The sequence below is a fragment of the Monodon monoceros genome, unplaced genomic scaffold, assembly GCF_005190385.1.
Source record: "Monodon monoceros isolate NGI ecotype Baffin Bay Population unplaced genomic scaffold, NGI_Narwhal_1 Super_Scaffold_18, whole genome shotgun sequence".
NCBI lineage: Eukaryota > Metazoa > Chordata > Mammalia > Artiodactyla > Monodontidae > Monodon > Monodon monoceros.
The window spans coordinates 173,708,375-173,724,021 of NW_021703774.1; the positions used below are offsets into that span (position 1 = coordinate 173,708,375).

Below are 15,647 nucleotides of genomic sequence, written 5' to 3' on the forward strand. Positions count from 1 at the left end.
TTCAAAAAGCAGGCTTCTGTTCTACTGGCTGAGGGTAGGAAATCTCTCTCTAGCAAAGTAAATCTTTTAGCAAGAAGTATTTAATGCAGCTCCATCTTGTATTTTTATAAATTTATTTATTTATTTATTTTTGTTTCTGGCTGTGTTGGGTCTTCGTTGCTGCGTGCCGGCTTTCTCTAGTTGCGGTGAGCAGGGGCTACTCTTCATTGTGGTGCGCAGACTTCTCATTGCGGTGGCTTCTCTTGTTGTGGAGCACGGGCTCTAGGTGCACAGGCTTCGGTAGTTGTGGCACGTGAGCTTTAGAGCGCAGGCTCAGTAGTTGTGGCGCACGGGCTTAGTTGCTCCGCGGCATGTGGGATCTTCCTGGACCAGGGCTCGAACCTGTGTCCCCTGCATCGGCAGGCGGATTCTTAACACTGCGCCACCAGGGAAGCCCTCCATCTTGTATTTAATATTTGAAATACTTGAATTATTTTGTCTCTTTTATTCTCTTACATGTTAACTATTAAATCTTAAATATAAAACCAAATACAACTATAAGAATAAATGGAGGCTGAATTCTGTAGACTCACTCCTCTGCTTAAATAATCCTTCAAGGTGGATTTAGTGTGAGTTCAAGCTCAGGAAAGCATGGATGTTAATTATCTCAAGCATCAGTTTATTTCTGTGTCAGTGTTTCCAGGGCTGAATCACGTGCATTTTGTGTTTCAGCATAGGACGACAGAAGTCAAAAACAGTGGGTTTGAAAATAATCGGGGAAAAAAAAAAATATATATATCTGAATCACTTTGCTGTACACCTGAAACTGACACAATCAACTCTACGTCAATTAAAAAAAAAAGTCAGAAGAGAGAAGCAGAATGGGTTTGGGTTCTCACTGTTGTTTTTCCTCTTGGAAGGTTATATAAAAAACACAGAGAAGCTGAACTCCAGGAAAGAGCAACAGTACAAGCTGACAGTCACGGCCTACGACTGCGGGAAGAAGAGGGCAACAGAGGATGTTTTGGTGAAGATCAGCATCAAACCCACCTGCACCCCTGGGTGGCAAGGTGAGCCTCACTGTCTCTCTGCTGCTGTCACACCTGCTCTGAAAATCTGTTCACCACGGAGACCTAACAGGAGTTTTCTTCCCCCCCCGCCACCCGTGTGTGGGCCCACACAGGATGGAACAACAGGGTCGAGTACGAGCCTGGCACTGGTGCTTTGGCGCTCTTCCCAAACGTCCACCTGGAGACATGTGGTGAATCGGTGGCCTCAGTGCAGGTGACGGTGGAGCTGGAGACCAGCCACATAGGGAAGGGCTGTGACCGCGACACCTACTCCGAGAAGTCCCTCCACCGGCTCTGTGGTAAGGAGGCGAGAGAGGGACCCTGAACCCCTAAAAGTCTGTTCAGAAGAGTGTGTGTGTGTGTGTGTGTGTGTGTGTGTGTGTGTGTGTGTCTGTGCATTTTAAGAACCACTGATTTGAAGCAAGTATTTCTCTAACATGCATTGAGAATCATCAAAATAGGCATTCTATAAGTGGAGTGAGCTTTTTTTTGCGGTATGTGGGCCTCTCACTGTTGTGGCCTCTCCCGTTGCGGAGCACAGGCTCCGGACGCGCAGGCTCAGCGGCCATGGCTCACGGGCCCAGCCGCTCCACGGCATGTGGGATCCTCCTGGACCAGGGCACGAACCTGTGTCCCCTTCATCGGCAGGCGGATGGAGTGAGCTTTAAATGAAATGAGACGTTTATGTAAGGACTGAAGGAAAAAAAAAGCTATAGGTAATGCAATAGCTTTTGGCAAACGTGAAGTAGAAAATGGAAACTAAGGAAACCTGCATCGAATTTATAGTCTTTATGTCCCACAAACAAGGTGTGGAGCAGCTGAGAGACAGAATGATCGCAGATCTGACCCAAGGCTAGTTCTCCATCTTCACCGTCGGTTTGGATATTTTCCTGGTCTGTCTGAATGAGGCAAAGGTGAGGTATGGATGCCTCTTGGGGAAGATGCTGAGGAGGAATGTTCCGCTTGGCCGGTGGTAAGACACCAGTAACTTCAGTGGCCTCTTGATGCTCGGAAGGGCCTTTCGTAGGGAGCATTTTCCAGTTCTCATCCGTCTTTTCACTAAGTGATAATGACAGTTAGATTTAGGCAACCAGTTTTCTTTCATAATTGGAAATTGTCATATGAAGAATAAGCAAAAGGGAAAAAGTATATTCTCTGTGGCTCATCCTGATTCTGAATCCAAATATTTATAATCATGTACCTAAATGTATGTAAGTAAAGAGGTCTGGAATATTTTCTATTTTATACTATGTAAGTATAGTGTAAAAAACGTACTTTCTCGTAATGCCGTTATTTTCTATGGTATTAAATGAACATTCTGTCAGCAGAACAGTTCAAAGGTAGAAAGAATTTTATATTTGAGTGCTTACTGTACGCTAGGTCCTTCCACATGTGTTATTTCATTTAATCTTCCCATCAGGTCTACAAAGGTGGTAGCATTGGCCTTGTCTTTACAGAAGAATTAGTTGAGACTGAGGGAGGCTGAGTCGCTTGCCCAAGGTCACACTTTTAGGAAGTGGCTGAGCTGGGATTTGGACCAAGATCGTATGATACTCAAAAGACCAGGCTGTCCCAGCCAAGTCATGCTGCCCCTAGGAATAGAGAAGTCAAGGGCCCAGTGGCTGTGAAAGGTTGCAAAATCCTCTGTGGATGAATTTAAAAGAAAATCGAGCCTGGCAATGTGTAACAAAAGTTGTTTCATGTTCTTTGGCTTAGTATCCCATTTCTAGGAGTTTATCCTAAGGGAATAATCATGGAGACACACAGAAGTCCTGGTCAAGCCAAGGTTTGTCACAGAGAAAAAATAGGGACAACTCCGTGTGCACAGGACAGATCAGTTAAATATATCACAGCACAAATTCTATACAGTGAAATGCTATTCAGACATTTTAAATTATGCTGTAAAGAATATTACTGGGAGGGCTTCCTTGGTGGCGCAGTGGTTGAGAGTCCGCCTGCCGATGCAGGGGACGCGGGTTCGTGCCCTGGTCTGGGAAGATCCCACATGCCGCGGAGCGGCTGCGCCCGTGAGCCATGGCCGCTGAGCCTGCGCATCCGGAGCCTGGGCTCCGCAATGGGAGAGGCCACAACAGTGAGAGGCGCGTGTACTGCAAAAAAAAAAAAAAAAAAAAAAAAGAATATTACTGGGAATATATGTAGGTATGTACATAGCAGGACTCCATTTTTATAATATATTCATATTATACATATTTTATGACATATATTCGTACGTATTATACATATTTTAATAATATGTGTACATTCATAAAGAAAGGACTGGAAGTGTTTATACCCACATGTTAATAGTGGATATATTGGGGTGGGATCACAAGTAATGCTTCTTTTTTTCTCTTTTCTTTATTTTTTTATTGAAGTATAGTTGCTGTACAACATAGTGATTCACAGTTTTTAAAGGTTATACTCCTCTTTTTTTCTTCCTTTAAAAAAAATCCATGGTTATTATTTATGAATCTTTTTAATAATAAAAACCCTTATTTTTGAGGAAAAGTAAACTGGAACTAGCAAACTGTATAACCACTAAGATAAAAGTGGTACCTTAATACATGCACCCCAGTGCTCATAGCAGCACTGTTTATAATAACCAAGACATGGAACTCACCTAACTGTCCATTGACAGATGAATGGGTAAAGAAGATATGTATATATATATATATATATATGTGTGTGTGTATATATGTATACACACACACACACACACACACACACACACACAGTGGAATATTACTCAGCCATAAAAAAGAATGAAATATTGCCATTTGCAGCAACATGGGTGGACCTAGAGATGATCATACAAAGTGAAGTAAGTCAGACAAAGACAAGTATCATATGCTATCGCTTATGTGTGGAATCTAAAAAAAATTATACAAATGAACTTATTTATAAAACAGAAATAGACTCACAGACATAGGAAACAAACTATGGTTACCAAAGGTGGGGAGAGGAGGGATAAATTAGGACTTTGGGATAAATATATACACGCTACGATATATAAAATAGATAAACAAGGACCTACTGTATAGCACAGGGAACTATACTCAATATCTTGTACTAACCTATAACAGAAGAGAATGTAAAAAAAAGAATATATATATTTATATATGTATGTATAACTGAATCACTTTGCTGTACACCTGAAACTAACACAACATTGTAAATCAACTCTAGTTCAATTTAAAAAAAACAAAAAAACAAAGACAGTACCTTAGTGTGGCTTTGAAATGCTTATCCCTTTTGAGTTCGTCGCATGATACATAGTGAGTGTCTCCATGTTGCTTAGGCGCTGCGTCTGGCACAGCTGAGCTGCTCCCTTCCCCGGGCAGCTCCTTGAACTGGACCATCGGCCTCCCCACTGACAATGGCCACGACAGCGACCAGGTCTACGAGTTCAATGGCACTCAAGGGGTGAGGGTCCCAGATGGCGTCGTTTCCGTCAACCCCAAGGAGCCTTTTACGATCTCTGTGTGGATGAGGCACGGGCCGTTTGGCAGGAAGAAGGAGACGGTCCTTTGCAGCTCAGACAAAACAGGTGGGTGAGCTTCGCTGTAAGGGGCGTCCGCTGTAGTGGTGCCTGGAGGTGGGCACCTTATTCTAACCCTAAAGGCTCCCACACGCTCTTGGTGACACACGTTGTTCTGTGCTCAAGACACTGCACTGGTCTCTGGGCGTTTGTTAGCTTTACTCAGTGGATTGGGCCCCTCTTCTCAGTAAAGCCCAAGCGTAGTTTTTCCTAAACCCTGCCTTGGCCCACCATGGAGAGTTCACCCATGCTGATAAAACTGTGTTTTCAAGATCCATTCAAGAAATAGCTTTTAGTTCTCCTTTGGGTCTTAAGTCGGCAGTTTACTAGTAGAATTACTCTTCGCAGATATGAACCGACACCATTATTCACTCTATGTCCACGGCTGCCGGCTTATTTTCCTCCTCCGTCAGGATCCTTCAGAAGAGAAGAAATACAGACCTGCAGAATTCCACTGGAAGTTGAATCAGGTGAGTGCATGGAAAACTCACTGCTGTGGGTGTTTTTCAGAGAGATTAAACGGGCACTGCGACCGTGAACAGGACCAGCTGTTTATGGGCGGGGTTTATTTACGATTTTATGATTTCTGTGTCTGTGGCTAATAGGACAGCAAATTAAATCCACTGAACTCCTTTTTACTGAAAGCCTAAGTTTGTTTTTTTACCTGTACGTGTTTTATACATAAAATATTAATACAGGCGTACCTCATTTTATTGCGCTCCACAGATAATTGCAGTTTTTATAAATTGAAGGCTTGTGGCAACCCTGCCTTGTCAGATAATGTTAGCATTTTTTAGCAGTATTTTTTAATGAAGGTATGTAACTGTTATTTTTTAGACATAATGCAGTTGCACACTTAATAGACCACAGTATAGTGTAAACATAAATTTATATGCACTGGGAAACGAAAATAAATTCGTAAGACTCGCTTTATTGTGATACTCGATTTATTGGTGTGGTCTGGAACCAAACCTGTGATATCTCCAAGGTGTGCCTGTATAAAGAAATGATATGTTTTAAATCCCAAATATCGTGTTATAATTTCTTGAGATAAGCAGCACTTGCTTCAAAATTGGGATTGAGGTCCTTGTATTTGTTTGTTATTTAAGGCCTTGCCTCCCAAGTTGTGCCAAGGACCCTGGGTGCCTCAGCAGATTCGAGGGTGCGACGCGATATTTTAAATATTCAAGGAACCAGCAATCTTGACATCTTTCAGACATCACATGAACTGTTAGCTCGTGGGAATTTATAGTTTCAACGTTAGAGCACATTATACTTCTTGTGATGATGTCATATCTTTGCAAAGCTGATTTCCTAACAGTTGCTGTGATAAAAATCAAGTGTCATGTGCAAAGAATCAATGTGTTACAGGAAATGAGGAGATGCTGTAAACTGAGAAAGCCTTTTCATTAAAATCACAGCAGGTCATTTCCTCTTGTGATTTAGAGTTGGGGCAAGAAGGAAACCTGAGCTTAATTTGTTTGCCTCATGGAGTTTGTGGATAAGAGCTGACATAGTGTTATATGTGCCTGTAGTTGGTAAAATATAACATTGTCTGAAACAGTTACAAGATAGATACATAAGAGCACATATGAGAAAGGAAAAAAGTATGTGATGGTGGAAAGATGAAGTGACTGTCCGGCAGTGTTCATCTCTTACTGGTGTAATTTTTATTTACATAGATCATTTCTTTCTCGGAAACTTTTGTCATCAGTTTTTTCAAGAAACTAAGAAAGGTATCATACAGAAAAAAACGTTGCAATGTAGGTAGACATTTTAGGTATAGTTCTGTTTTAGTAACCACAGTCTACACTTAGATATTCAGTTTCTTCTGATGACATGTTTTAGAAACTTTATCATGGAAAATTTCACACATAGGTAAAGGTGGACAGATTAGTGTAAGGAACAACTCCACACACCCTGGCTTCAATAATTATCAGCTCTTGGTCAACCTTGTTTCATTGTTACTTCCACTATTAAGAATTTTTTGTTCAAATTGTCTCATAGATGTTTTCGTGTTTACAAATTTGTTTGTTTGAATCAGGATCCAAATAAGGGGCCTTACACTGGGATTGGCTGATGGACCTTTTGAGTTTATTTTAATCTGTAGATTTTCCTCTTCTCTCTTGGAGTTTCTTTGGTGACAGAACATGCTCCTCTCTCTGTGGTGTCATTTACCACTCCTCTCTCTTCCTTATACCCTGTAAATTGGGACTGGGCTGTAAAGGCTTGATCAGAATGGGGTTTGCATGTTTCTGATCTGTTTAAGCTCCGTCGGGTTGTTTCTCTGTGATTTTAGCAGCCGTCAGTGGTCAGTGTCACCACTTGATCTCTGGTCACTTGGGTCGTAGGAAGTGTGTTCTCAGGAAGGGCTCATGGAAACAGTTAATTCCTGAGTTCTTACGTGTTGTTTTAATATGGCCTTTATACTGAAGGTCACTTTGGCTGGATATAACATCTCTGGCTCCGACGTAAGATTTCCAAGAACAGAAAATCTGTCTCTCCGTTGAGTTCTGATGTAAAATGTTGCTGTTAAAATCTGACAACAGCTTGATTTTCTTTCCTTTATAAAACACTCAGCCTTGGGCTTCCCCTGGTGGCGAAGTGGTTGAGAGTCTGCCCCCCGATGCAGGGGACACGGGTTCGTGCCCCGGTCCGGGAAGATCCCACGTGCCGCGGAGCGGCTGGGCCTGTGAGCCACGGCCGCTGAGCCTGCGCGTCCGGAGCCTGTGCTCCGCAACGGGAGAGGCCACAGCAGTGAGAGGCCCGCGTACCGCAAAAAAGAAAAGAAAAGAAAAACACTCAGTCTTTTTGTTTGGATGACCATGGGATGTGTGGGGTTTTTTTTTTCCTTCTTCTTCTTTTCTTTAAGGTCATTTGATTTTACGAATATGTCTTGGTTGTCTTAGGCCTGTTTTCCCGAATATGTGGTATGCCTTTTAGTATCTAGTTTCAAACGTTTTGGTATTTCAGGAAAGTTTTTGTTATAGTTTTTAGTATTCTCTTCTATTGCTTTGGTTTTCCTCTCTGGGGACTCCTCTTGTCTTTTGTTGATATTCTTTACCTGTTTTCTGTATCTTTCCCTTTTGTTTAAATCATTCCTGTGCTTTGTCACCTCATTTCTGAGTTGCTCTAATTACAAACTATGTTCTTCTGTTTTGTCATTTTCCTCATGTCTTTTAGCGTGTTTTGAAATAACAGATTATCATTTTCATCTCTTTTGTTAGGTATGTCTTTCAGGTGTGGTTTCATTATCTGAAGGGAGGTTATTCCCTTTGGTTGTCTTTTTTTTTTTTCTTTTAAAAACTTTTTGGGATTGAGTCGTGATCATTTTTCCCCCCTCAATTTTACATGAAATTAGCTTTCCTACACTTTGAAAAGCATGAGTTTTTTTTTTTTTTTTCCAGCTTTAGGGTTTGATCTCTCCCTTCTGTTGTTTTCATAAAATATTTTTTTAAAAATGTGGCTTCACACACTCTGGTATCACCTGGATCAGAAGCCCTGTTGCTTTCCTCCACCCGACTTGTTTCAGCATTCATGTAGTCACTTTGTCACCAGTATTGTCGTGGGTGTTGTCTGTGGTTTGGGGTTTTACTACCCTAATCACCGTGTTTTCAAGGAAATTAAAAAATTATACTAATTCTCCTACTCTCTTCTCAAGATATGCTCATGGTATTTCCCAAGAAACCCGTACTATTTTAAAAACTGGGGGTGTAATATAAATTACTTTCTGAAGCAGCATATATTATAGAACTTGTTTTAAATAAAGAAACTAAAATTAAGATCTTATCTGTCTCAAAAGTGAATTACTGTGCAATGTCTTTTTGTTGTTGTTTTTGTTTTTTGCGGTACGCGGGCCTCTCATTGCTGTGGCCTCTCCCGCTGCAGAGCACAGGCTCCGAACGCGCAGGCCCAGCGGCCATGGCCCACAGGCTCAGCCGCTTCGCGGCATGTGGGATCCTCCCGGACCGGGATGTCCCCTGCATCGGCAGGCGGACTCTCAACCCCTGCGCCACCAGGGAAGCCCTGTGCAATTTCTTTATTTAGAAATATGTGATTATACATTTATACACACATACATTATGCGTATATAAGAAACATATATACGATATTAGAGATTTGAATTTTTTCCTCAGACTTATAAAGAGCAGCTGCTTTTCTTTTGGGGATAATCTTTGGTAATTTCTTCATTTATTTTGATGTTTCTGGTCTGTTTTAGCTCTTGATTTCTCCTTGGTTCAGTTTCTTAGAATTTAAAGGTAAATTGGGCAAGCTTTTTATTTATTTATTATTTCTAAATATTTATTTTTGGCTGCGTCGGGTCTTAGTTGTGGCACGCGAGCTATTCGTTGCGGCACGTGGGCTTCTGTCTAGTTGTGATGCAGGGGCTTCTCTCTAGTTGCGGTGTGCAGGCTCAGTAGTTGTGGTGTGCGGGCTTAGTTGCCCTGCTGCATGTGGGATCTTAGTTCCCCAATCAGGGATCAAACTCACGTCCCCTGCATTGGAAGGCAGATTTCTTAACCACTGGACCACACAGGGAGGTCCCTGGGCAGGCTTTTTAAAAATACAGTTTTAGAAATGTCATCCCATAGCATCTCCTTCTCTGCCTGTCCCTGTTCTTGCATGTCTGCCTCTTCCTCTAAAGCCAGAAATCAGGGAATGCCAGACCAGCCAGGCCTTGGAGACTGCAGACCAGCACCCCACGTGACAACAAGGGAGATATTGGGGAGCTGCTCCTTCATGATAGGAGAGGAGCTCAGTTGAATTTGGCCATCTGAGCTGTATGTTCGTATTTATTTAGACCATCACCTTTGAACCGAAAAAGAAAGCACATGTGCTGTAGTGGGCCTCGTTCAGAAACTGGAGGCATTTTTCATTTTTTAAAAAATATTTATTTATTTTTGGCTGTGTTGGGTCTTCGTTGCTGCACACGGGCTTTCTCTAGTTGCGGCGAGCAGGGGCTACTCTTCGTTGTGGTGCGTGGGCTCTCATTGCGGTGGCTTCTCTTGTTGCAGAGCACGGGCTCTAGGTGCGCGGGCTTCAGTAGTTGCAGCACGTGGGCTCAGTAGTTGTGGCTCGCGGGCTCTAGAGCTCAGGCTCAGTAGCTGTGGTGCCCGGGCTTAGTTGCTCCATGGCATGTGGGATCTTTCCGGACCAGGGCTCGAACCCGTGGCCCCTGCAGTGGCAGGCGGATTCTTAACCACTGCGCCACAGTGGTTAATGTGGAAGTGCCACATTTTTCATTTTGATCCAGAAAAGGAATGGCCAGCCCCCTGGGTGGTGTCCATCCTGCTGATACTAGAATTTCCTGGTGTCATGCTCTTGGCAGAAGGGAATCGGGCAGCTCCCTGTCTGGGGTCCTGTCACATGACAAATGAGTAGCGCCCCCAAGTCTGAAGTGTCCTAGAGATGGTAATGTCACCTTGACCTTTTGGGGTGAGATGTGGTGGGATGAGACGTATTTTGTTGTTGTCATTTTAAGTCTTTTCCTTTTTAGGAAGACAGAGGTTCATTCTGGGTGACTTGTTCTTGTGTCCAGTTATGTCGCTCTCATGGCTGCGTCTTTGGGTGAGAGGGAAGGTGGACGTTTCACACTTAACCACCCACCCCCTTGGCCTTGTAGGTCTGTGACGAGGAATGGCATCACTATGTCCTCAACGTGGAAATCCCAAACGTGACTCTTTACGTGGACGGCGTCTCTCACAAGCCCTTCTCTGTGACTGAAGACTACCCGCTTCATGCGTCCAAGATCGAAACCCAGCTCATGGTTGGAGCTTGCTGGCAAGGTAACGGTCGTCGGCACCCCGTCCCCTCCAGGCTTCGAGAATTCAGCACTTCTTCTCTGCTCTGTTGGTGGAAACAGGCTCCTCTCAGAGTCTCACATCCCTTACTGTCCTCTCCTTTCTCTTCATTCCTTTGCCTGGTGTAGCCTTTCTGGGGGGCACGGCTGCTGCCAGGCTCAAGGAGGGCTCTATTTACGATGCTTGATGAAGGCGTTAAAGGATGGGAACTCCTTTCCCGGGGGTCCAGGAGGAGATATGCAGAGGGAGAGTGTCATTGAGGACCTTGTTTATAAATTATTTATAAATTAACCTGTTCGTTGGAAAGTTTACAAAAACAGGGCGGCAACCGTCAGGCACAGACACGTGAGTTGCTCCGGCCAGGAGGGCTCGTCAGAGTGATTAGCACTTGATAACCTGGCGGGAGCACCTTCAGTGAGGATTGGGGGAGAGTCCGTGGCCATCTCTGCTGGAAGACCAGGACGGGATGTGATGACAGCCACCAGCGAGACGACACCTTTTATTCTTGTCTTCTGAGTGGCAGGCTGTGTGCCAATGGCTTCACATACGTTATCTCATTAATCCTAATAGTATGTTTGCGGGGCAGCAGCTCTTTTTATCCCGATTTCATAGCTGAAAAACCGGGGCTCAGAGAAGTAGTGAGCTGTGTTGCCAGCTGGTTACGTGGTGCTAGGATTTGAACCACTGGAGCCAGTGCACTCAGGCCCAGTGTTCTGACCCACCAAACCAGGGGTGCTAACCTTTTCTGTGCCACGGAGTCCTTTGGTGGTTTGTGAAGCCTGTGGACCTTTCTCAGGATAATTTCTTATTAGTCTCTGAAACAAAATGAAACACATAGGATTTCAAAGGCGACCAATTAAACTGAAATACAGTTATCAAAGTACTAAAAGGATAAATTTGTAAAGTAGTAACGCCTGTGCCGCTTTATTAACTCATGAAGATCAGGCACCTCCATAAACTTCCAGGAGGCAGAGCAGGAGGGGCTTTGTAACCATGCCGTGTACCTACAGCAGAGCAGCTGGTAGGACATGATACCTGGCGGCACAGTCACAGTTTCTTCTAATATTCCTGTGATTTGTAGCTGACATTTGTAACCAAAGGGAAAACTAAATTTTAGAAGTTAGTAAAAATTAAGCATGTGATTTTTCCCAGACCCCTTGGTCTGCTCTCAAGGTTCATGGGCCCCCCCTCCAACTTTGCCCATGACTGTGTGTTGTGTCGCTTCAGGGTGTCACCATCACTACATGTACCTGCTAAATAGGCCTTCTTTTTCCTTCCCTTTGGAAACATTATACCTTGAGTTAGGTTAGAAATTTGTGAAAGAGCCTAAATGCCAAGACAGTTTTGCTGCTTTTAGGAGAATTTGAATTTCATAATTTTCCTGCAGATCCTTCCATATGAAAAAGAATAAGACAGCATTTCACAGTGAACTTCTTCAGCAAATTCCCAGATTTATTACTGGTGACAGTCCATCTGTGAGAAAGTAGAACGTGAGACCAAGGAATGAGGAATAAATTATTAGAAAGTTTTTAGTTGTTACCCTTAAAATTTCAGGAAGCTTGTAGTTGTTACTCTTAAAATTTTAGTTCAAACTTCCTTCCCAAATTAAACCATAATTTCTGAGTAAGGATTTTAAAAATAAGAATAAGAATACAAGGGACTTCCCTGGATGTCCAGTGGTTAAGACTCTGCGCTTCCACTGATCCCTGGTCAGGGAACTAAGTAAGATCCCACATGCTGCATGGCGCGGCCAAAAAAAAAACAAAGAATAAGAACACAAGTGTGGGGACTTCCCTGGTGGCGCAGTGGTTAAGAATCCTCCTCCCAGTGTAGGGAACACAGGTTTGAGCTCTGGTCTGGGAAGATCCCACATGCCGCGGAGCAGCTAAGCCCGTGCGCCACAACTACTGAGCCTGCGCTCTAGAGCCTGCAAGCCGCAACTCCTGAGCCTGCGTGCTGCAACTACTGAAGTCTGCGCGCCTAGAGCCCGTGCTCTGCAGCAAGAGAAGCCACCGCAGTGAGAAGCCTGCGCACCGCAACCAAGAGTAGCCCCCGCTCGCCACAAGTAGAGAAAGCCTGTGTGCAGCAACAAAAACCCAACGCAGCCATAAATAAATAAATAAAAAGTTTTAAAAAGGCATGATATTTACATATTAAAAAAAAGAATACAAGTGTGAACCTAAATGTTATTTTGTATTCTGGAAACTTTGTTACATGGGTTAAAATACCCCCCCCCCCCCCCCCCCCCCCGTCCCACCCTGCCTTCCTCTCCATGTCACAGTGTCTCTGCCATCAGATGGCAATCAGTTTTCGTCCTTTCTCATCTCTTTCTACCTCAGCCCTCTCAGCATCCTCAGCCAGAAGAATCTGCCTATAAATTTCCAAACCAAACACAAGTTTTAAAAATTTTAGTTAATGGGGGAAGAAGATCTCCTTTCTTCCTTTCAGGGGATTTGAAGTCCCTTTCCCTTCAAGTTCACTGTGGGGAGCCTGGGCTGGAGGCCCGCTTCATGGGATCAACGGAAACGTCAGTTGTAACTGTGTGTTAGGGGGACGTAGGAGCCGTGTGGGCTCCGGGGCTCAACTGTGCACACCTGGCCTCGTCCCCATGTGGCCGCGGCAGGAAAGGTGGTGAGGCCTGCACCGTGGGGTGGGGCGGGGAGAGGGAAGTAGTGCACCCACCGCGTGGTCTGGAGAGTGGAAATTCTGTCCTCCGTCGCTGGGCGGGTGCCTCGACCCAGAACGCTGGTCGGGAACCACAGCCGCTGTCCCCAGGCCCATCACCGATTATGTTTCTCTGGGTGAGTTCCTTAACCTCCGACTCTCCCTTTCTGTTCAGAAAAACTGGTTAAAAATGCCTTCTTTCGTCTGTCACTTGGATGGGAGTGACATCCAAGTGTGAACCGATTTGAACTCCTTTTGAGCTTTCAAAAAAGACATAAATGTTCACTACATACCAGGCTTTGGACGCTGACATGTGTCTTCCCCATTAAAAAGGCTGGCGCTGTGGTCCAGGGTGGGTGCCTTTTGCACCAGGTACGTCTCTGCCGTCAGCGCCAGCTGCCACCTCCCAGTGTCCTGCCTGGACAGGTTGAGGAGATCAGTGCATTCAGTGCACAGCTGTTACTCATCTCATTTTGAATCTGACCTCTGTTTTGGCAAGGAGGCTGCCGGAAGGTGGAATAAAAGAATGGAAAGAGATAAACAATAAGGTCCTACTGTGTAGCCCAGGGAACTACAATATATTCAGTATCATGTGATAAACCATAATGGAAAAGAATATGAAAAAGAATATATATATGTATAATTGAATCGCTTTGCTGTAAAATTAACACAATATTGTAAATCAACTGTACTTAAATAAAATATATTTAAAAAAAAAAAGAATGGAAAGGAGCACGGGAGTGGTAAATATCCCTTTGGGAAAAGGTGATCAAGTACAGTTTTCATTCAGGTGTGGAGTGTGTCCCCAGGAGGGATGGGAGGGCAATTTTTCTCTTTGTGTTTGGTAGCTTTTCAAAACTAATTTTCAAGGTCCAGTTTGAAGAGCCTAATCTCTTGGTCCTTTTCTGTTGTCTGTCTTGCTTTTCTACAGAGTATTCAGGAGTTGAAAATGACAATGAAACTGAGCCTGTGCCTGTGGCCTCTGCAGGTTGCTGGACTTCCTTGCCTACGGTTCACTATTGTGTTTCATTTAAAGACGAGACATCCATTCATTGTGCATTTCGCATGAGACACCCAAGTTGCATTTTGGTCCCAGACACTATTTGAGCTGCTGCTTTGCCTTATGCTACTCCACTGCATCATGGGATTTCCCTTTTCTGCCCATTCTGATCCCAGTTGAAGTGAGAACAAATGACTCATTAATGCAATGTACTAGTGGGAATTTTTTCTTTTCCTCATCAAATTTTACCCCATCCCACTGCGTGAGGCGCCCCGCTGAAATCTCACAGGCTAAGTTTGGTTGGGAGGCCACCTCCTGCTTCTCGTGTGTCTGAACCAGGAGACAGGAAAAGACTCGTGGCTAGATATTCTGTCCTGACTGATAATAAGTTTTAAATAATGTTTCTTAGAAATCTCGATCCCTAGTGACGATTTGGTGTCTTAACGTCCCTTATCCGGAGTGAGGCATGCTGCTGACAATTGGTCTCTCCTCCTCCTCCAGTGTAAGAACAGGGTTTAGTACCTCCTGGTTTTGGCTCTTTGTTACAGTCTGTCAAGGGCCACCTTCTGGCTTTTTCTTGTAACATCTTCACTCTTCCCAGTTATCCTCAGTAGTAGGAGACAGGCACACTGGGACTCAACAAAATAGCCCGTGTAGGCGGCCTTGATACTAGGCTTTGTGCAGGGTAGGATTTTAGCATTCCTCTTATCTTTCTACTCCTGCCTGTGTACGTTCATCCCCAAGTTTGTGTGTATTCCCCGAGTGTGCTCAGTTAGAAAAAGCAGCCCAGGGGAATTACCTGGCGGTCCAATGGTTAGGACTTGGCGCTTTCAGTGCAGGGACCGGGGTTTGATCCCTGGTCGCGGTGCAGCCAAAAAAAAAGAAAAGAAAAAAAAAAGAAACCCAGCGCCGGATCCAGGCAGTGGTTGAAGAGGCTGGCGCTGGTAGGACATCACTTGTGTACCATGATGACGGGTGCAGCGAGGGCCACCCTTACCAGGAAGTGGCCGCATGTGTGGGGACACTCACGGGACCTCTTGGCTTCTGGGGAGGGACCCCCAGCTCCTCTCTTCTCCGGGCCACGTGCATGACCATAAACCATTTAATTTCCTCATTGTGCTTCCATGTCGATTGCAAGGCTAACAGGATCTGGTAGGAACTAACCCGCATGTCCACCCATCAGGCTGCCACCACCGGTAACATCACATTGAAAAGTGAAGCAGGAGGCCCTGGGCTGCACTCACAACTTCTGCTTTTCCACCCCCGTGTTCTGCAGGTGGTGACCTGCACATGACTCAGTTTTTCCGAGGTAATCTGGCTGGCCTGACGATCCGTTCCGGGAAGCTCACAGATAAAAAAGTGATTGACTGTCTGTATACCTGTAAAGAGGGGCTAGACCTGCACATCCCCGAAGACAGCGGCAGCGGTGTCAAGGTAACACCAGCACCCACCTGCATGGCACCCACGACTTCCTCAAGCACAAGTGCGGAGGCTGTTGGCATAAGGATTGATCGATGATTGGTCCTGAGCTGCTTTTACTCACAGCATCTCCGACACTACACGTGTGGGGTGTCTTTCACACACCAGTTCTCCAG

General features: G+C 44.6%; 1 protein-coding gene across 5 annotated transcripts in view; it reads left to right on the forward strand.

The window, feature by feature from the left end:
* Positions 1 to 15,647, forward strand: part of CLSTN1 (calsyntenin 1) — an 80,903-nt gene that overhangs the window by 57,595 nt on the left and 7,661 nt on the right. For 3 of the 5 annotated variants that reach the window (XM_029230196.1, XM_029230197.1, XM_029230198.1), the window contains 7 exons: positions 900 to 1,049; positions 1,163 to 1,348; positions 4,348 to 4,596; positions 4,936 to 5,057; positions 10,211 to 10,373; positions 13,984 to 14,040; positions 15,329 to 15,486. In XM_029230196.1, the coding sequence (XP_029086029.1) occupies positions 900 to 1,049; positions 1,163 to 1,348; positions 4,348 to 4,596; positions 4,936 to 5,057; positions 10,211 to 10,373; positions 13,984 to 14,040; positions 15,329 to 15,486 (1,085 nt within the window). The remainder of the gene's footprint in view (positions 1 to 899; positions 1,050 to 1,162; positions 1,349 to 4,347; positions 4,597 to 4,935; positions 5,058 to 10,210; positions 10,374 to 13,983; positions 14,041 to 15,328; positions 15,487 to 15,647) is intronic. The other 2 variants (XM_029230199.1, XM_029230200.1) reach the window with 1 other exon arrangement.